Source organism: Petromyzon marinus, chromosome 33 (genome assembly GCF_048934315.1).
Source record: "Petromyzon marinus isolate PM22_M1 ecotype Great Lakes invasive population chromosome 33, UKy_Petmar_22M1.pri1.0, whole genome shotgun sequence".
NCBI lineage: Eukaryota > Metazoa > Chordata > Hyperoartia > Petromyzontiformes > Petromyzontidae > Petromyzon > Petromyzon marinus.
Window position 1 is genome coordinate 2,765,117 of NC_133699.1, and position 22,181 is coordinate 2,787,297.

Below are 22,181 nucleotides of genomic sequence, written 5' to 3' on the forward strand. Positions count from 1 at the left end.
TCGAAAGTGACATGGGATAAATTTAGAGCATTAGGCTTTGCAACGATGCAGAGATTTATCAATTAAAATCAATTTGTATCTTACACATACAGTATATATATGGATCCAGCTGTGCATGTGTAAGAATAGTTTTTTGAAGATGTATGTAAAGGCTATGCAAGATGATAGGCAAATGTTGCATCGAGGGTAAAGGGGAGAAGGGTGGGGGTGAACAAAACGGTACAAATGAGACCATGAATACGACACAAAAAAGTGCATCGATTATCTAAATGGAACCCGCGACCCCCAAAGTGAGACAAATTAATCGAATCCACAGGTGGTGGGTCGTGAATTATTACAAAAGCCAGCACGATAAAAAGCGTGCGCGTGGAAGCAACATCTGTAAAATAAATTTAAAATCAAAGGCGGAACGCCGCCCCGCGCTAGCTATTCAATTACCGGTAGCGCGGGCTTCACGCGGCGGAGAGGGGCGATCACGTGCCGCGGAGGGCAATAAGGACAGCTGGGCTCACCTGCGCAACTGTGCCCCTCGGGAGTCGGCTGGTAGCCATGGGGACACTCGGGAGGCCCGCACCGGTAGGAGCCGGCGAAGTTCTCGCAGCGGCTCGACGTCCCGCACGGGTTCGCCCGGCACTCGTCCACATCTGGGAGAGGCGCCGCACAGATCGACCGTTCGAACGCCATTTAGCGGTCGCATTCGTCAAGTTTGCTTGACCCGACCCCAGCCCCACCACCGCATCGCCCGTCGCTGACGAGCCACGGCTTTTGGTTTCCCCTGCAGGGTAAGAGGGATAAATGTGGAACCCATGCTACGAGTTGCTGTGGAGCCCGTCAATCGGGGGTCCATCTAGAGGGATATTTGGCCTCCTCTTCCAAGGCGGCTAGACGTCTTGGAAGATGTGGGAGTATCCCACATCTTCTAAGCCGGCCAGACGTCTTGGAAGATGTGGGAGTATCCCACATCTTCCAAGGCGGCCAGACGTCTTGGAAGACGTGGGAGTATCCCACATCTGCCAAGGCGGCCAGACGTCTTGGAAGATGTGGGAGTATCCCACATCTGCCAAGGCGGTCAGACGTCTTGGAAGATGTGGGAGTATCCCACATCTGCCAAGGCGGTCAGACGTCTTGGAAGATGTGGGAGTATCCCACATCTGCCAAGGCGGTCAGACGTCTTGGAAGATGTGGGAGTATCCCACGCTTTTCCCCACCGTGCACGAGCTGTCAACAGACTCGCTGTGGTTGTCCTCGTGTGTACTACTAAGGCGGGGGGGGGGGGGGCGCTTAACTATTCAGTAGGCACAAGATAAAGACAAACATCATCTCTCGTACAGCCTTAGCACACGACACCAGGTACAGTACTCATTTGAGGTTGAGTCGACCTAGGGGAGGCTCGAGGACCGGTTCAGATAATCATCAATGGTGTTGGAATTGAGCGGGAATCGAACTCGGGTCACCGGGTTCGTAGCGCAGCACGCTAAGTGCTACCGCTCCCCATACATATTCAGTTGCATCGTATGTACACACACACACAGACACACATCTTCTTAAGTGCAACTCACTAAGATGTAGTCTGCGTGGGTCATTTTCACAAGAACACTTTAACAGGAGCCAGTGTACCTAAGTAGGTTTGAGTCTGCATGGCACATAGGGGTGTGGCCATCAAGGAAAAGGCATATGATTGCCGGAGAGTGCCAATAGTGAAGTAAAAACACTCTTATCCTCTGATCTATAGACCGGGCTTTACGAGATCCCCGAGCCCTTTGTGGCAATATTCATCAAACAGCTTGTACCCATCGTGTCTAGCGGTCATGGCATATGGACCCGGCGACCGGAGTTTTATTCCTGGCCATGGCTACCATCAGTGCCTTGAAAACATCTGCACCGGTCCAGGGCACGGCCCCCTTTCACTTCACCACGCTGACCAGCGTGGTGAAGTATGGTAAAAACAAACCCCAAGACACAGCATGAGGAGGGCCTTCGTGCAGCAGTGGCTTTCCATACGGCTGTAAACGACGATTTTTGTTCAGTGCTGATGTGTGCGAGTCAAACGTATGTGGTCGTTTATGATCGACTTCAAAAGCATTGCTAATACACGGACTATTGGGACGAAGATTATAGTTTTAATTAAAACTCGCACTTCTCTGGACCAGATTGAATGTGATAACATCGTAATAATAATTAGATAGCACGTGAGAGCTGAACTTCAAAAGACAATCCATTTGTGATCCCACCTCAGTGTTCTAGCAACCGGATTTAATTAACGCTTTTCATTTGGTGCCATTTGACCATTAGTCATGGGTGGAGGCGGCTGCCGTGTTTAGCGAAGGGTATCCTGAGACCGTTGTCTCTTAGGTGGAGAAGATGCATGTTGAACCAGACGGGGATAAGCACCAAAGCCTGAGTCATATGCCACAACCGAGCCGGGCAAGACATCTCGTGTGATTACAAACATCTCGTGCCAAGCAGACCTGCAGACCTCCCTAATCGCAAGCAGTCACTTTACTGCAAAACGGCCACAATTTACATATACAGTTTTTTTTTTTTATTATCAAATGCCTGCTGAAGGCTGATTGATGGACGGGCAGGCAAATAGGCAGGCGAATGGACGATTGATGGACAAGGAGAACAGATGGATTGGTGTACAGGCAGAGAGATGAGTGGGCGCGCGAGTTCGAGGGAGAGGGGGAAACAAGGCACGGACTGGTTAGAGTGGTTCCTTTGCTTTGCTGAGAAGCCGTACTGACAGCAGAGTGTGCAAGGGGATGGTCACACCCCCATCACGGCGGTGATTAAAATCTGAAAAAGAAAAAAAAAATCGGGATTTTCGATGATACCAATTTTACGCTTGGACTCCGCCGAAAACAGAGCGCCGTGAATCAAATCGCCACGCGATCGTCTACGCACGTCGCTAAATGCGTTTTTTTTTGTTTGCACCTTTCTCTCATCGTACCGCTTTCTCTTCTTGTTGCCGTTGCCTTTCCCAAAACACCGACCGCATCCCGAGAACTGCGAAGCGTCGAATGTATTTTTAGATTCATGTTCTCGCTTGAAATGTCACTGAGGAGGACTCGTTGCACTTGAACTATTGACTCGCACTTGGCGCATCGCGAAGCTGTACGACCGTTGCCTTCGCTCGCCCGGGATCCATCCATTCACGTTGCCTGTGGTTCGCCGTTGAAATGCCGCCTCCTAGTTTAACCGCTTTGGCCTTGGAGGAGGCAAAGGGTTAATGGCTTAGCTGTGCACGCCGGTCGTAAATTACGGCAAAAAGAAATTGTCGAGTGGCAAAGGTTAAAAGGTAAAGGTGCAGCACTTGCAATTTACTACTCACGCCACTGCTGGTGGCAGGGCCTCCTACACAGAGGCAGTTCTCGAGAAGTTGTTTGGCCTGCTCTTCGATGCTGGCCAGAGGGCTTGGAAGCGATGGGAGTAACCCACACTTTACCCCACCATAACCGACCTGCCTACCCATCGACTATGAGTGTCCCCATTTATACTGCGGGGTGGAGAGAGGTGGGGGGGGGGAGGGGGTCGCTGGGGGGTTGGAGGGGATCGTGCCTGGAGAACGAAGTGGCGATCCCAGGATCGCTAACTCCACGGCAACATCCGTTAACAAAAAAGAAAAGAAAAATCAATTCCGCACACAAAATAAAATAGGAACAAAAAAGTGAAGCGAGCGAGCGAGCGAGATGGGAGCAGGCCGCTCACCGTAACAGTACCGGCCGTCGCCGTCGAAGCCTGGCAGGCACTCGCATCGGTACTCGGCGGGGCCGGCGCCGGGGAGGCAGCGAGCGTTCTCCCCGCAGCCGTGCGTCCGCTCCGCGCAGGGGTCCCTCGGCGGGGCAGGGGGCCGCTCTGCCAGGTCACGTGACAATGATAAGGGTTCGCATTGACGGGTCACTTGAATTGCTTCAGCAACTCAGCAGGTGCTTGTGGTTTCATAGACCTGCGGTATTAACAGGGCAGCCCGCTGGGCTCCGAACCACAAACCTCTGCAACGAGCGGCAAATGCGCGATAAGCTCGGCCGTGTCACCACACCACGTGATTGTATTCACAACAATAATAATCACAGCAGTCACAAAGCTGAGGCTCTGATTACCTTGGAAAACTTCGCTGAGGCGCAGGACCTGTTTACCAACAGAGTCAGCTTGGTCGATTTACTCAATGCATGTTTGTTATTTTTGTCATGAAGCTGTTATTGATTTATTGAAAAAAATGCATTCCAGTTGTAACTCGAAAATCGAAACTAGTGCAGGTATGGGCAATGCGCCACAACATCTGAATAAAAAAAACACTTTTCAACTGCAAGTTTTTTGTTGTTTTATTTTTTTATCTTCAGAAGACGTGACCTGATCTATAGAGCGAGCAGAAACATTTAAGAAAGAAAATTAACAGCTTGGCAAAAACACCCCCCTCACTGCCTTCTACAAGCTGCAAAGCGGTTTCTGTTGATCAAATGTCAGAGAGTGCAAAACGGGGCATGTTTTCTTTTGTCAAGGCAAAGAGAGAAAGAGTGGAGATTGCAATCCATTCATCGCCCTTACACAGCGACAAATCGGACGGCAACTGCGAACACGGCCATGTCGTAGCGAGAGAAGACGGTGCCAAAGGTGCCACCAGAACAAAGGTGAGTTAATTTCCGCATGGGGAAGAAACTACGATGCCACAAAAATAACAAAGCGTACAGAGAGGCAATAACATTCACAGAGGTCCACGGCGTTAGGTCAACAGCCCGCTTTGCTGTACGTACGCACGTTGAACTTCTTTCGCACCGTACGGGGCCAACGGTGCTAATCGTCAGGCTGCCGCGCTCACCGTAACAGTATCGGCCGTCGCCGTCGAAGCCTGGCAGGCACTCGCATCGGTACTCGGCGGGGCCGGCGCCGGGGAGGCAGCGAGCGTTCTCACCGCAGCCGTGCGTCCGCTCCGCGCAGGGGTCCCTCGGCGGGGCGGGGGGCCGCTCTGTCAATAACAACAACAAGAACAGTTGTAGCAATTTCGCTTATAGAAGATGCGATGGAACCTCTCGAAACCAGACTAATGCAGGGAAGCTATGCACTTTTAAATCGAGATTGAAAAACTCATTTCTTTGGGACGGCTTTTTGTGTTTACATTGTTGTTCTTCCCCCCGCACACCTCCGTTGGCTACGTACTGTGCAAAAGAAGTTCAGCAGACATTCATACATGCGAATGACCAAGGCCTCCTTCCAAAGTCACGGGTTCACCGGATTCTACACAACAGATACATATACAGAATTCTAGATTTGAAGCTTTCGTGACTGCAAGGATCCATACTCTTTGGTTCTATTCGGTAAAGTCACGTAGGTAAAAAATAAAATAAAACAATACAAATAAAAATCACGACGTTTCGGCCACAACACAAGTGGCCTTCATCAGGTAAAGGGACCGGACTGTCCAGAGGACAGCATTGGAGTGAAGACAGCCAAGCCCAGGTCGCGTCCTTTAAGCTAATCGAACCAACTAAACGTCCCTCCCTAAAACCTTCTGCTGCAAGACCCCCTAGATTCTATGGTCTTCCCAAGATTCATAAAGAAGGCACCCCACTACGACCCATCGTATCCACGATCAACTCCCCCACCTACAGGCTAGCCCGTTTTCTGTCAGATACTTTGCTCCCTTTCACTGGCAAGACCACCTCGGCAGTACTTAACTCAGCCCAATTGGTCTCTATGGTCAAAGACGTTGTACTGTCCCCTGACGATATCCTTGTCAGCTTCGATGTGGTCTCTCTGTTCACCAAGGTCCCAGTACCTGATACCATTGAAATAATTGAAAATTTGGTCCAACATGGACTAGACCCCGATACACCTGCACTGGTTAGGCACTGCCTCACCAATACCTACTTTACTTGGAATGGCACCTTCTACAAACAAAATGAGGGTACCCCAATGGGTTCCCCCTTGTCACCAGTGATAGCCAATGTTTACATGGAGAAATTTGAATCAGACGCCATCCAGACTTCCACCCTCAGACCTTCCCTGTGGAAGAGATATGTAGACGACACTTTCGTCATTTGGCCACATGGCCTCCCAGCTTTGAACCTTTTCCTAGACCACATCAATTCTAGACACCCCGCCATCAAATTCACCATGGAAGTGGAGAAAGATGGCAAGCTGCCATTCTTGGATGTTCTGTTTGAGAGGAGACCTGATGGCTCATTGGGACATTGTCTACAGGAAACCCACCCACACAGATTCCTACTTGTAACCTGATTCGCACCACCACCCGACCCAAAAGAATTATCTCATCAAAACGTTATACCACAGGGCTCATTGCATTTCGGACCAACACCACCTGACCAGTGAATTAAAACATGTACATCTGGCCCTCAAGAGGAACGGATACTCTGACCGTACCATCCGCCAAGCTGTTTCTCCCTCCATACAGAAACAACCACTTGACACTCCGATCAAAACCATCACACTACCATATATAACAGGCGTTACTAAAAAGATCTCCAAAATTCTAAACAAACACAAGGTCCTGGTCCGGTTCAATACAGTACACAAAATCCGTGACCTGATCCCATCCGTGAAGGATGTCATTCCTGACTTACAGTACCCCGGGGTTTACAAATTGAGCTGCACCTGTGGTGATTGCTATATCGGGGAGACGAAACGACATGTCTCTGACCGAATTCGCGAGCACAAATCAGATTTGAAACACGGCAGAACAAATTCTTCTGCCGTAGCTGATCACTGTTACAACGCTGTGGGTGATCACGATATAGTTTTCTCCGATACCAAGGTTCTCTGCAAACCCACGGGTTTTTATCAGAGATTTGTCCATGAGGCAATTCAGATTTACAAACACAGACACAATTTCAACCGAGAGGATGGTTTCAAATTAAGCAATCATTGGAAAGATGTTCTAAATCAAAGCAAACATTAAACTAATTTTTAATGGTACAGTATATTTTTCAAGTAGTGATATCTCAAACTTTCACAGCTGCTTATTTCCCTTGACACCAACATTATGTAAACTCCCCTCCCCCCGCGTCTGGTCCATCATGGTCCATCATGTACCTCCTATGTACATCATGCTCATTTTTATGCTAATTCCTTTGTCAAGGCGCCTTTGTTTCCTCCCACACAGCTTAAAGGTCGCGACCTGGGCTTGGCTGTTTTCACTCCAACGCTGTCCTCTGGACAGTCCGGTCCCTTCACCTGATGAAGGCCACTTGTGTTGTGGCCGAAACGTCGTGATTTTTATTTTTATTGTTTTATTTTATTTTTTTACCTACGTGACTTTACCGAATAGAACCAAAGAGTACATATACAGAACTTTGAAATTGTTGTGCACGAACCCCGTGTCAGTTGCGTGTATTAAGCGGCGGTCTGGATTTGCGTCTTGCACTTCCCAGTGTTGTTAAGCGCGTTCGGGAAATCGCACGTGAGTGTAATGCTCAAACGACCGGAAAAAAAGTTGGGCTAATGACCCACCTGCTGCACTGCCCTCAAGTATGCCAATAATCTCTGCTTGATCCGCCGACCCAGCCTCGAATGTTCTGCTCCACCAGCTTGTGGTGGGGTAGAATATTGCCTTTGGGCGGAAATGCCCAAAGGCAATCGGAATTGAAATTCATTAACATTCTCGTCCTCGTAATGTTTGTGTTTTTGACATCTTCTCGGCTATTAATTATAAAGTGCATCGTAGACACTTGGATCCACACCAACTCCAAAATAGCTGATGGAGGGCTCGTGAGGGAAAGCACGAGTAATGTCTACATGAGATAATATTGTGCAATTGCAAAAGAAAAATCCCGAGCTGCGTCGCATGAATTCATTTGCTAAGTTATATGAGTCAACCTTTGTTTAAAATGAAAATGTGTTAAAAGTATTTCAGTTTTTTTTAATTGCTCGTTTTCTCCCAAATCTTGTGAAGCTTTGGTTACTTTTCTTGCTGCACCACTGAAACATTTTTATATGGATTATGAAAGAACAATGTGAACGCTTTTACTGCAATAAGCGTTTTCACAATCCCAACGGTAGTAATAATAAACAGCCCTTCCTAATCAAATGCTGGATGAAAGCCTCACCGTAGCAGGTCCGTCTTGGGGAGGTTATTTGACCATATTTCATCACGATGGTCAAGGTGGGTTTGTGCAGGGGGAAAGCCCAGGTTGCTTCAGATAGCACTCGACTCTAACATTAGCCATGGCTGGGAAATGAACTCGTGTTGTCAGCTTCCTCGCACAGCGCATCAGCTGCTGTGCCACAGCTCCACGTGATCTCTTGGACCCTTCAAATTAACTTACAAATACCCGTAAAACACTTCCCGCCACAATAGGGGGGGGGGGGCTGTATCCGTTCCCTTATTAGGAAAATGTGTTTATGTTGAAATTAGCCTCATGGGAATTATGGTATGAAAGCTTGAACGGGTCTGTCCAGTGTCTCAATGAGTTATATAAATTCCACGGAGAGAGAGAGTGACTTCAGTGCACATCACCGACCCACAGCGCTGCCTCTTTGCTGCTCAACGGACTCTTTTATTTTTTCAGTATATTGCCTTTTTGACTCCATTACTCTGAGAACTGCATCAACCCAACCCTGTAATAAGTACAGATAAACAGTCAAATGTGGCATTTTTAAATCCCACGAGTATGCTGGCACTATCGATGGGTGCATTATGTTGCAAGGAGGAGGGCCTGAATTCAAAATCCCACTCTCAGCTTTCATTTTAAAAAAAGAATGTTAAGACCATTTCACTTGCAGGCACGACTGGTGATATGCCCATCATAATTATGCTACATAGCATACAAAAAGACCCATGCTGGCTTCTGAAAAGCGCCACGCGGTAACCTTTAACGGAGGGCTAATTGTCTGGCCAGATATTCACGAGCGCAAATAATGGCACCCAGTTAGTGAACTTTGAGGCACGCTGTCCAGCAGACGTCACGCAAAGGTCGTTTAAACCAACTGATATATTCCACTTTTATGATTTAGACTACTGTTGTCCTCACCGATGAGTCTATTTTAGCAGAGGCATAGAGAAAATAACGCACTACAGGTACAGTTGGGCTCTTATTGAGCAAGCAATGGCTCACTTTAAGATCATCACGCCTTGAATAAGCACTGTGAGAGGCCTTTAAGTCTTTGACTGTTCCCTGCCACCTGAGCCACAGCTCCCCCCATTGCCAACATAAAACGACCGAACGTCTGCAGCGGGGACGTCTTGCGTGTGCTTCCGGCTCGCGTGCCCTGTGAGTGGCGGGAGAGCGAGCCGAGGGAATTGAATTGTGGGCACGTGGGGGTGGGGTACGTAACCTCACTCGAGGGCCACCTTTAAGAACGCTTCATGGGGGGGGGGGCTAGGCAATCGGTGCCACAGCGTAGTCCAAACAAACCCAGAGATGGGTGTTCCCCATGGCGTGGCTCAGAGATCTGAGCACAGAGGACGCTTGCAAAGTTACAAAGCTGCTGACGCCCTCCTAACAGCCAGCCGTCGCCTCCGTTGTAAAGCCGCAAAGTTAGCCCGCACAAACAAACCGCTTCCTGTTCTGGGGAGAAACTTGGGAGGAGTCCTCCCAAAAATGCATCTGTTGACTGTTTACTCATCAGCTGAGAAGCATAAATCTTAATTGAGGTGCAGTCTCCAAGATTAAAGCCACTTTTGTGGCGTGCGTGCTTGCCAGCTAGCGTGTAGTCAGCCGCTCACTTAATTGCGCTTTGTCGAATAATACACGCCGGTCGCCCGATGTTTGCAAAAACAAAATCAAAGAAGAGAAACCAAGCACATGCTGAACGTGTATACACCCAAAACCAGCTTGGTCTGAAGTGTGAGCGAATGGGGTTTTATTTAAGTGGAAAAAATAAATGACACTGAGCCAAACAAAACCCTGGCTAATGTGGACGCAGCTTCCAAAACTGTAGAATTTAAAAAAAATAAACTTAATGCTCTATTTATGAAGTGGTTTAATGAACACGCTTTAACTGAACGCCCTTCTGCCTTTTTCATTCATCACAGACTCGCTGATAAATTACGTGTGTACGCGACGAGCATTTGTTCTTGAACAGCATTATTTTTTTTGCTACGCTGCCTTGAATAAAAAAAAATTCAAGCATGTGCTTTCATGCCTTCGCGTGTTCAACTCGTGCCCATCCAGCGGTGGGCACGGTTCCCGCTGTGACGGTGAATCAACTAAAAAAAACCGGGCTCGCACTGGTCTATCCCTGGGAGGCGGAGGGGTCATCACAAGGTCGGTGCTAACCGCGTATTTTTACGAGCGCTCGGCCACGTGCAGACGGGCGGGTAGGTTGTTGCCAGATTCGTGCTAATGCAAACATCAGAGAGCGGGCGATCGCAGCACAACCACGTTCAACCACGTGGCCAGCTGGGACCGCTGAGCGCAGCATCAAAGCGGTCATCCTTGTAATTATTATTATTATTATTTTTGCATTACAGCCGCAAAATGTCTGAAATAATGGCCGTGCAATTTCGCATGGTCAATTAATTTCTTTCGCTGCCGCTGCCTGGGTTGTGCAGAGTTGTCGCAGTCACGAGCGGCTTCCTTGCGGTGGGAGCGGAAGCAATGGGACATAAAAATAGGACACGTATAATAAAGATGAGGTTATTAAGCAGTAGATGTCTACTTATAATTTTCTACATCATTCACGACAGATGAATAGGGAATATAATGATGATGAGGATGATAAAAAATATATACTACAAACAGTAGCACTTAATGGTCATATCAATTTATCCTCATAGATGAAAATGTTCGTTTAATCTCCATTTAAATGTATAGTTTTGTTTTCCATAGATTCATACTGTCCAGTTTCCCACTGTATGGGGTTTCCGTATAAATTAAATATTGTTCATGCACGGTAAGAATGAATGAGGTTGTACTATTCTACATAACACACGTTAACATTTTAATAAGATATTATTATTTATAAACTGCCGCTTGCTTTAAGCGGCTCCAAAATATACTGCCTCTAAGACCTCACATGAATAATATTTTGTGCCTCAGATATATGTTCCAGTAAAATACAAATTATTATTAAATCCAAGGTAATCAGCGGCTTTGAAGAGTTACATGACAAAAATATAATTACCTGATAAATAGACTAGAAAGAGGAATAGGTAGGTTGGAAATCATCAGTCGACGTACACACGGCAAGTACATCATTGGTCCGTGATAATTTGATTTTCATTGTGGTTCGGCATGCCGGGAAAACGAGTCCATTGTACCATTAATTGCAGCGACTTGAAAAGTCGCCAATTCTTACATAATTGCAATTTCTCAAACGTAAACCCCTATCATTGCCCTATCGTCAGCGCGGTTATACGCAGGAGCACAGAACCACAGCGATAACAAAAAAAGGCCTCCTTTGAAGGAGGAAAAAAAGGCAGATAAATTAGCGAGGTTGCACTATGGCCAATGAAAAATGTTGACCGTGAAGCGCTGTTGGCAGTTATTTTTCTTATGCAATTGATTTGATTCACCACAGAAGTACGTTATGCTAATGAGTATATATATACAGTATATAAAAAAATACAAAGATCCCCCCGTATAGCCTTAACAAAAGTGTTGGGCCAAGTGCTGTTAGCAAGAACCTATGAACCCCAGCACCGCGCACGAGTGGGTGGGTGGCCAGCACCACTCCCAGCCGCCTTTGTCTCCCAGGTGGCGATATTTACACACCGTACCAGGTACTCATTTGAGGCTCAGTCGACCTAGGGAAGGCCCAAGAGCGGTCCAAATAATCGTCACTGGGTGCTGGCCGTGAGTGGGAATCGAACTTGGGTCGCCGGGTTCGTAGCGCAGCACGCCAACCGCGACACGACCGCTCCCCCTATATACATATAGATGTACTTACTTACGCGCATAATTCTCCTAACCAGTGGTGGTGCTGGCCTATTGGGGAGCCGTGAGAATGCATTATTTTCGGAGGCCTCCTCCCCCTTTCGATTTATAAACTCCCAGTGACAACAGAGAGATGGTGTTACACAAGAGAAGAGACACAAACAGGATAGGAATGAAAGAGATAAATTAGCTTTGTTAACTTTAATTAGCTTCTGGATATTATTGGTTCTTTCGGTGAAGTCACGTAGAAGGGAAACAATAAAATAATAATATTGTTTCCCTTCTACGTGACTTTACCGAAAGAACCAAGAATATGAATCCATGCAGTCACAAAAGCTTTAAATCAAAATTTAGCTTCTGTATATTTATCAGGTCTGATTTAAAGCTGGCATTTCCCCCCCAAACATAAGCTTATGAACAACTCACGTCAGTTAAAATAAAGTGGTGCTTGGATGATTTATCTGAGTTTTCCTGAGTTTGTCAATTGAGTTTGGCAGGTCTTTCCCAGAAATGTATATTCTTATGTAGGGAATTCAGGCCAACCTTCCCCCTCCACCCCCCCCCCCCCCCAAAATACATTTTAATAGGCAGCCAACTCGAATTGTCTGCAAGCATGAAAACATCTCCGCGAGGGTCTGCAGGGGGAGGGGGTCGGAGGTGGAAGGGGGGTAGGAGAAGGTGGGGGTCAACTCGTGTACACATCTCTACTTCTGTGGCTATAAAACCAGGGTATTTGACATGTATTTGGCAAATGAAAGGATTGTCCACGGTCAATTGTATTTGAGTGTGCAGGCAGTGCAACTGCACCGGGACCCGTGGGCCGAACGGGCCCAGGCTCTGGGCTACAACGAGGGAGGGAAGTGCGATCGAGTGCTGGAATTGGGACAACGTTGCGGGATGTGAACTCCCTCGCCCGGTGTACAGGAGGTCGTGAGTTCGATCTCGACCCTGACGCCTGTATACATTTGGAGTTTGCATGTTCTCTCTCCCCCCGTGGTCACGTGGATTTTTCGCTGGGTTCTCCGGTTTTTACCTCCACGTTTAGAATCAACAAGCGTTTAGAGTAATATGGTTGCTATACATTTACACATGACAAAGCCACTTCGCTGAGCTATCACTCGTGGCCAGGTTACTCCTGAAAAAAGAGCTATATAGCTCAGCGCGCTTTACCTGGTAGAACACATTTTTTTTTAGACCGTTAGTTAAGCGGTTAAGCCCCATTTTTAATTCGCTGCGCCAGTGCCCACACCGACAGCCACACCGAGCCGCCGCTACTGCTCTCCTCCATGGCGCCACTCGCCTGCATGGGCGCTCCTCCTGCCCGTGATGGAGTAGCGCAGCACGCTCTCGCTGGGGTTGTACAGCGCAAACACGCGCTCCATGACGAAGGCCGGGGGGGCGTCGCCGGAGCGAGCGCACGCTGGCGCCACGGCGTCGTACGTCAGGTTCTGGGCCAGGTCCAGCACCAGCGAGGTCTGCTCGCCGTTGGCGGTCACCGTCAGCTGCTGCTGCGACCGCGCGGACATCGAGCCTGCAAAGACAAAGATTCCCCGCGTAGCCTTTAATATAGCGTGAGGGCAAGCGCTGTTAGCGAGCACCTTTGAAGGCAGGCACGGCACACGAGGGGGTGGGTGGCCAACACCACGCCCAGCCCTGGGATGCCCAGGGCTCGTTCGAATAGTCGTCACTGGTGTGGGCCATGAGCGGGAACCAAACTCGGGTTGCCGGGTTCATAGCGGGGCGCGCTACCGCTCCCCACACGCGCGCACACACACACACGCATGAGTCTCTTCTGTCATGTTCGCTCGCTCGTGATCAGTGTACCTTTCTACCGCGTGGGTTTCACCGGTTGTGCCGTACGGCCCGCCTCTGTGTTTGTTCCCTGTTTGTGCGGCGTGTTGTACGGCACGATTTTGTTGCTGGGAGCTTCTTCAGTTCCTTTCACATTTCCATTTCAACCACCGATTGCATGTATACATCCTTACATTACACAAGCACGTCAACTTGTGTTGATTATTACCGTGGGTGTAATGGCCGTAATTATACGTGCCTTCTGCTTCACAATGGACTTTCAAGATCTCGTGACGTCATTTGCAAGAGAAGGACATTGCGTGTGCCGGTGTCAGCGTCCAAATTATCCCAAAATTACACAGCAATTTTACTCAATTGGGATTATACACGGGAATAATTACCCCCTACTCGCAGTCTAAAGCCCCCAGGTCAATCTTGCAAATGAGACTCATCCTGGTCTCTGGAGTTGCCACCTGTTTTAATAAAATAAATGTGAAACTTGATATTTGAAGCATCTAGTGGGCTACACATTTCCCCACGTAAGCATATTCATTTATGATGTAGATGGTGAAAGGCCATATCCGTAGTGTTGGATACGGCCAGGGATTGAACCTGAGTGACTGGTTTCATAGCAGAGTACACATGCCAACACAGCAAAGGCAGAGATCTCCCATGTGGTCCTTCTAGACTGCTGAGTCCAGTTTTGTTCGCAATCGCCTATTAAGGCGGGCACGCCACATTAAGGGAGCGGTGCAGGCCAGCAACACACTTTTTCTTCCTAGCACTGACGTCTACACAACGCTGCTCTTTTTAAGGCGAGCCAATCTGAGAGAAGTCCATTAAAAGCTCAGACACCACTTGCCACTGACGTTAGCTGTGGCCGGGGATTTAAGGCGCCGGTTGCTGCCTCAGAGCGCAGTGCGCTAACCACTTCCCAACTGCACCCCGCACGCACATATAATGTTAACATAAGTACCGTTAACGAAGAGCAGTCAGTTTAAAACTATAGAGGAGAGAAAACTATTAAGTGAGGCCTTATTCCTCTACCTGTTATGGGCTGCTCACTCATCTTCCCTTCCCTGGTGTGGTGATGCCCATGATGATTGTAATTTATTTGGTTTATTTAATTCAATTATGCTGCCTTGCCTAAATTGACCTTCATTAATGTGTCTGTTTTTCATTCTTTGGCTACCCACGTAATCAGACCTTGGACATAAATACAAATTGTATTGTAATTGAATGTTATCAGCATATACAAAGACAGAAACTCCTCCCCCCCCCCCCCCCCAACAACACACCGGGCCGCCTTCGTCTCCCAAGTGGGAATGTTTACACATCGCACCAGGTACTCATTTGAGGCTGAGTCGACCTAAGGGAGGCCCAGGAGCGGTTCAGATAATCACTGGGTGTTGACTGTGAGCGAGAATCGAACTCGGGTGGCCCGGGTTCGTAGCGCAGCGTAGCGCTAACCGCTACCGTAATGCTCCCTAGCATACACACAAAACACTATCAGGCGCGCACACACACAGTTACATCATTATCAGACGCACACACGCAGACACATACACACACACTCACTAGCAGACGCACTATCTTAATTCAAAAAGTGCGGCACTTCAACATGATATCTTCGTTTGGTACAATTTATGCGGCCGATTTGCACAATTTTGTTTATAAACCCCTCGCCACTTCCGATTGTTATCACTGAGCAGCAGAAAGAAGGCCTCCCTACCATTACCATGTTTACTGTTTTGATTTGCAAGACGTTGTTTGTTTTTATTCCCCACATTCTAACAAATCGTTGGGTGTGTGCCGATTGTAACAACTCTAATAATAATAATAAGTGGAGACGTGTCTACCTGGGCAGTCGGCACTTAACGCACACTCGCTTAATAGCGGCTGAGTTTAATTTAAAATTGCTTCAATTTTTTGTTTGTGTTGTTATATGTTTATGTATTTCTTTCCAGAGCTGGGTATCTTTTCTTGAAACCGAACACAACACGCACGCTGCTCTATCACTACCTGTGGTTAGTTTCTCCCTGCGTGCACTGAATCGCGTTGTTTGTGGTGTAGTTTGTTTGGTTGTGTGTGTGTGTGTGTATATACTGTATATCATAAACGTTAGACACTCCATGCCCCGAGTATACTAGAAGACATACATCACACGTGTGTTTGTCTCCGGTCAGGCTTACCGCTATGGAGCCTTCGAGTCTTCGCAGCGTATAAATTAGGCGAATGCAACAGGGACACTACTACCGCAGTTTGATGGCGAGACAAAAATCTACCTGGGATTTTCCAATTCCATGTGATGAGTGTAAGCGGTTTCATTGATTAATATGAATTCGGGGGGCCTATATTTAATGCACCAGTGCTGGGCTGCAGCCAGACGAGCTCCCCGGGGAAGCAGCATGGATTTCGTGAGTTGAAAAACCCAAGACAGAGTGCATTGCCACAACAGGCTGGGGCCACGAGTAAGCACAATAACTGAAATATTTTCCAACTTGCGAGAGGTATACTGGATGCGGTGTGCCGGGGTGCAGAAATAATGTCAGGGTCAATGACCACGGACAGACCCGGTTGAAATGAAGTTGGGTATGGTTCCACAAACGACAACAAAACACACCCGTGTTAATTCAGTTGGTGAAGCTCAGGGTTGTGGTTTCAAGTCCAATTTTCCACGTATTAATTTTTTTTTACGCAACTGATTAATTTATTCCACTAATATACAGCTCTAAAGGATGTTTTAAGATAAATACACTCGAAAACGTCAATTGCTCCATAGCATGCGTGTATTCGAGCTGACATGGTGACGGTTTGAATTGAAGGCTTCATTGTTGTTTTATTTTTAATTAAGCCGATGACGTGAATTGTTCAGGGGGCATAATATAAAAAGCCACTGTTCGGCTGACAAGCGCTAATTATCACGTGAAGGCGGTGTCAACGTTCCATAGTGACGAGCGGAGACTTGTGACCGAGCCCCGCTGCCACGGATACGCTCAGACAACGCCACGTGGTGTCACTGCATCTGGAGCCATTGCCCTGGTTTCAAGGCAAGTTGGACTACAGCACAGGGCCCAGTAACCACTGCCCTGGCCCCCATATACAGAACCAAACTCTTTGGGAGTATTGCCACAGCTGTTATAAATACTTCAATATTGTACTCCTATTATTATGATTATTTTCGTCATCAAAAATAAACACTCCAACTACACATTTGAGAGACCGACGTAACATCTGTTGCTGATATTCATGCTGCTCCAGTTCCTGTTGCAATTGGAAAAAAGAAGGGGACCGAGGTTGCCCCGGATTGTGCATCGTCTGACTCCGCCACTTTTACAGACCATCCTTACGGAGCTTGTCCTTTGATATAACTCAGCTCTGCTGTTGTTGACGTCACACCTTTCAGATGCCACTCCCTCGTGCGTAACGCAACGATGAATGTCCGCAACGACACATTTATATTTACGCGATCTAACCCCAAAAAAATAACCTCTTATGGATAATATTGGTCGCGAAAGCCTACGTGTTCAGCTAACTCTGGAATGGTTTGCTTAACAAGCCTGACTCTGCTGATGAGACGCAGAAGGTCGAAAACGATCCAGAGTTTGTTTGCGGAACCAAACACCGCTTTGAAAATATTAGTCTGGAAAGCCAATATGCTGACGGACTAGAACAACATTTTGTTTGGAGACAGAATGGAGTTCTGCTTCTTCTTATTTCGTATATCCTATGAAGAGTAACTAATACAGGATTGAGTTGTACTGTGATTCAGCCATCGCATTTCTTTGTCTGCGAGTTGGTGAATAACAGATACCCCCACATTTATATTTTAGGAAGTGCGCAGGGTCCATGGTTTGGAGTTCTTAGTGGCATTCGCACAGGGGAGAGTAATTGATTTTCCACTTGCTGCTTACATATATATACCAACTGACCGACCGATCGTATCTTTTCTCAGATACAATCAAACGATATCTGTTGCGGGCGGGTGGTGACGGTAAGAACCCAGGAGGCAGGCAGGGCGGGCGGGCGGGCGGGCGGGCGGGGGGACGTACCGGCGTGGTTCTGGTGGTACATCTCGGTGTAGGGGCCGGAGTCGACGCGGGCTAGCGGCTCCACGTAGGGGAGGCTTCCCGACAGCTCCACGCTGGCGGCCAGGTACCCGCGCGGGTCGAGCCCGGAGAAGCGCTGCGTCACGTGCAGACGCTCGCCGCCCGGCGAGAACGTCACGGTCGCGCGCTGCACGAGGCGCCCGCCTGCACGCACGGACCGCAGTGCGGAACGCGAGCACAACGTGATTGACAAGGACAACGTGATTGACAAGCACAACGTGATTGACAAGCACAACGTGATTGTCAATCACGTTGTGATTGACAAGTGCAACGTGATTGACAAACACAACGTGATTGACAAGGACAACGTGATTGACTGACAAGTACAACGTGATTGACAAGTACAACGTGACTGACAAGCACAACGTGATTGACAAGCACAACGTGATTGACAAGTACAACGTGATTGACAAGGACAATGTGATTGACAAGCACAACGTGATTGACAAGCACAACGTGATTGACAAGTACAACGTGATTGACAAACACAACGTGATTGACAAGCACAACGTGATTGACAAGTACAACGTGATTGACAAGTACAACGTGATTGACAAACATAACGTGATTGACAAACACAACGTGATTGACAAAAACAACGTGATTGACAAGTACAACGTGATTGACAAGCACAACGTGATTGACAAGTACAACGTGATTGACAAGTACAACGTGATTGACAAGCACAACGTGATTGACAAACACAACGTGATTGACAAGTACAACGTGATTGACAAGGACAACGTGATTGACAAGCACAATGTGATTGACAAGCACGTGATTGACAAGCACAACGTGATTGACAAGGACAATGTGATTGACAAACATAACGTGATTGACAAGCGCAACGTGATTGACAAGTACAATGCATGTACAATGACAATTTACAAATTCAATGTAAGCACAATGCAGGTTACAATTCCAATACAAGTACAATGTGGTTTATAATTACGGTAGACTTACAATGCCGTTTACAGTTGCTGCGCAATTACAATGCGGTTTACGACTACAACACCAGTGCAATGCAATGTATTATTGCAACACAATTCCACATGCAGTTGACGATTACAATGCAATCAAATGCAATGCGGAGTTGCGTCGTCTAAATCCAGGCGCAATCTCAATATGCCGAGCTCACGTCTCATCCCAAGGCTGCTGCGAGAGTCACGCAGCTCCGTGACCTCTGCCCCTCCGACTCTGTACCCTCGTCTCCTCCCCCTCCATTCCCCTCCCAAGCCAGAAGGAAGTGATCAACATTAATGTTTACATACGAACAAGGTCTAACATGTGCTTGGGCAAGCTTACACTAATTTTCGGCCGTGTTTTTTTTTCTTCCTTTAAACAAACAACACGGCCCTTTGAAATTGACCTTGCCACAGAACACGTTCGTTATTCCACGTTCGTTATTCCACGAGGCCATGATATCGTTTCCGAGGGTGACACGTGTTGGGTTAGCCCCAGTAAAACTGCCATGAATCCAGGACCAGCCCATGAGAAACCCCGGCACGAGATTACCGGATCGTGCGCCACTTGCTAAGATACTTGGTGGTCATGTACATAAGATATAACAATACGTTCACGTTTATGTACATGCCGCCTGTTAACGGACAAACTACGTATTCTAAACCATCTTCATCTTTAAAACAAACGCTTTGTTCCGCCTTGTGATGATTTGGCCGAGCAAACTGCTTTCTGTACTTGGTAAAGTGACATTCTGTCACCGAGCAGAAAATAACAATTTGGTAATTTTGGTAAATTATGGTAATTCGTATTAATTTGGACACAGCCACTTGCGCACAATGACCTAACTCTTGCAAATAATGTCATGGATCTATTACACCGCGCAAATATCGGCGAGTCACAGGCATATTTGTTAATGTGCACTCGGCGGATTATCACGGGGCTCAGGCTGGATCGAGATTGGTAAACCCTGAATCCACGTGAAATGGCAGAGATGCATAGGCCACCCAAGCACCGCATTAATTATGCCGTGGATCATTTTGCATTGCGGATAAATTACTGGATGGGTGAGTGGACCATACCCCTCCCGATTCTGAAAAAAATTAATCACGCCTCCTGCAGTGTGCAGAGACAGGCAGACGAAGCATTAAGCTAATGCGAAACGTTTCCACTCTAGGTAGAGGGTCTCATTCTTTTGAGAGGCATTTAACATTTATTCTTGTTACATAATCGACGAACTAGAATGCTTACCATAAGGTCCTACAATGATAAATGGCAGCCTGGGCTTGGCTGATTGGCTGAGGAGGTTAAGCAGGAGACAACTCAACACACGTCTAAGCAGGAGACAGCTCAACACACGTCTTAGCAGGAGACAACTCAACACACGTCTTAGCAGGAGACAGCTAAACACACGTCTTAGCAGGAGACAGCTAAACCACGTCTTAGCAGGAGACAGCTAAACACATCTTAGCAGGAGACAACTAAACACACGTCTAAGCAGGAGACAGCTAAACAAGTCTTAGCAGGAGACAGCTCAACACACGTCTTAGCAGGAGACAACTAAACACACGTCTTAGCAGGAGAAACTAAACACACGTCTTAGCAGGAGACAGCTAAACACGTCTTAGCAGGAGACAACTAAACACACGTCTAAGCAGGAGACAGCTAAACACGTCTTAGCAGGAGACAGCTAAACACACGTCTTAGCAGGAGACAGCTAAACACGTCTTAGCAGGAGACAGCTCAACACACGTCTTAGCAGGAGACAACTAAACACACGTCTTAGCAGGAGAAACTAAACACACGTCTTAGCAGGAGACAGCTCAACACACGTCTTAGCAGGAGACAGCTCAACACAGTCTTAGGAGACAGCTAAACACGTCTTAGCAGGAGACAGCTAAACACACGTCTTAGCAGGAGACAACTAAACACACGTCTTAGCAGGAGACAGCTAAACACACGTCTTAGCAGGAGACAGCTAAACACACGTCTTAGCAGGAGACAGCTCAACACACGTCTTCGCAGGAGACAACTAAACACACGTCTTAGCAGGAGACAGCTAAACACACGTCTTAGCAGGAGACAACTAAACATACGTCTTAGCAGGAGACAGCTAAACACACGTCTTAGCAGGAGACAGCTAAACACACGTCTTAGCAGGAGACAACTAAACACACGTCTAAGCAGGAGACAGCTAAACACACGTCTAAGCAGGAGACAACTAAACACGTCTTAGCAGGAGACAGCTCAACACACGTCTTAGCAGGAGACAACTAAACATACGTCTTAGCAGGAGACAGCTAAACACACGTCTTAGCAGGAGACAGCTAAACACACGTCTTAGCAGGAGACAACTAAACACACGTCTAAGCAGGAGACAGCTAAACACACGTCTTAGCAGGAGACAACTAAACACGTCTTAGCAGGAGACAGCTCAACACACGTCTTAGCAGGAGACAACTAAACATACGTCTTAGCAGGAGACAGCTAAACACACGTCTTAGCAGGAGACAGCTAAACACACGTCTTAGCAGGAGACAACTAAACACACGTCTAAGCAGGAGACAGCTAAACACACGTCTAAGCAGGAGACAACTAAACACGTCTTAGCAGGAGACAGCTCAACACACGTCTTAGCAGGAGACAGCTAAACACACGTCTTAGCAGGAGACAGCTAAACACACGTCTAAGCAGGAGACGAGCTGGTGAAATGATTCACACGTAGTCCTCTCTAACCCCCAGTGACTCGATGAATAGTCAAGAATTGTGGTCATGATTCGATTCACGATTCGATTTTGGGTGCCGTATTACCGACTTATTTATATTGTTTCTCGTTTTCCTTCCATTGCATCTGCTTCATGTGCTCACTCCTTTCTCCAGTCGAAAGGTGAAAATCATGATTTGATTCATTAATCAATTATTTTTTATCTACTTTTTTTCCAACTCATCCGTATTGCTTCTACTCTTCCCCTATTTCGTTTTTTTTTCTCCTTCCTCCACGAGCGCAAAAAAGCACAAACATGAACGTGCACGTTTGCGCCCTTTGTAAATAATCGAATGTCACAACTCACGATGAGAATGCCGCAAGTGTCGCGAGCGCAACTACAAATCGGCGCGTCGCTAGCGAGCGCCAGGCGTGGACACGGTGATGGTGCTGCTAGCCCTTTCGATGCCTACGATCCTCGTGAGTTCACGGGAGATGCGTGGACGGGGGATGTGGCGAGGCTGGAGAAATGCAGACCCAACAACGGGAGCAATGGGGATAGGGGCAAGACGCCGGCATGGTTGGCGACGTACGGTGCAAAGGAAGTTCAACACACGTAGAGATGATGTCACATGAGAGACGTCGAGACCAATTTGGAATTATGCGAGAGAACAGAGCTACAGGCAAGATAGGGATGAGAGATGTATTCATTTGTATATATCAATTAGCTTTTTTTGATTTAAAGCTTTCGTGACTGCAGGAATTCATATTCTTGGTTCTTCCGGT

At 47.4% G+C, this 22,181-nt stretch overlaps 1 protein-coding gene across 1 annotated transcript in view; it reads right to left on the reverse strand.

Moving 5' to 3' along the window:
* The window catches only part of LOC116948311 (nidogen-2-like), an 86,762-nt gene that overhangs the window by 38,882 nt on the left and 25,699 nt on the right, over positions 1–22,181 (reverse strand). The window contains exons 7-11 of the mRNA XM_032964854.2: positions 17,675–17,875; positions 13,132–13,362; positions 4,817–4,963; positions 3,709–3,855; positions 513–644 (exon numbers count right to left, since the gene is read on the reverse strand). Coding sequence (XP_032820745.2) covers positions 513–644; positions 3,709–3,855; positions 4,817–4,963; positions 13,132–13,362; positions 17,675–17,875 — 858 coding nt within the window. The remainder of the gene's footprint in view (positions 1–512; positions 645–3,708; positions 3,856–4,816; positions 4,964–13,131; positions 13,363–17,674; positions 17,876–22,181) is intronic.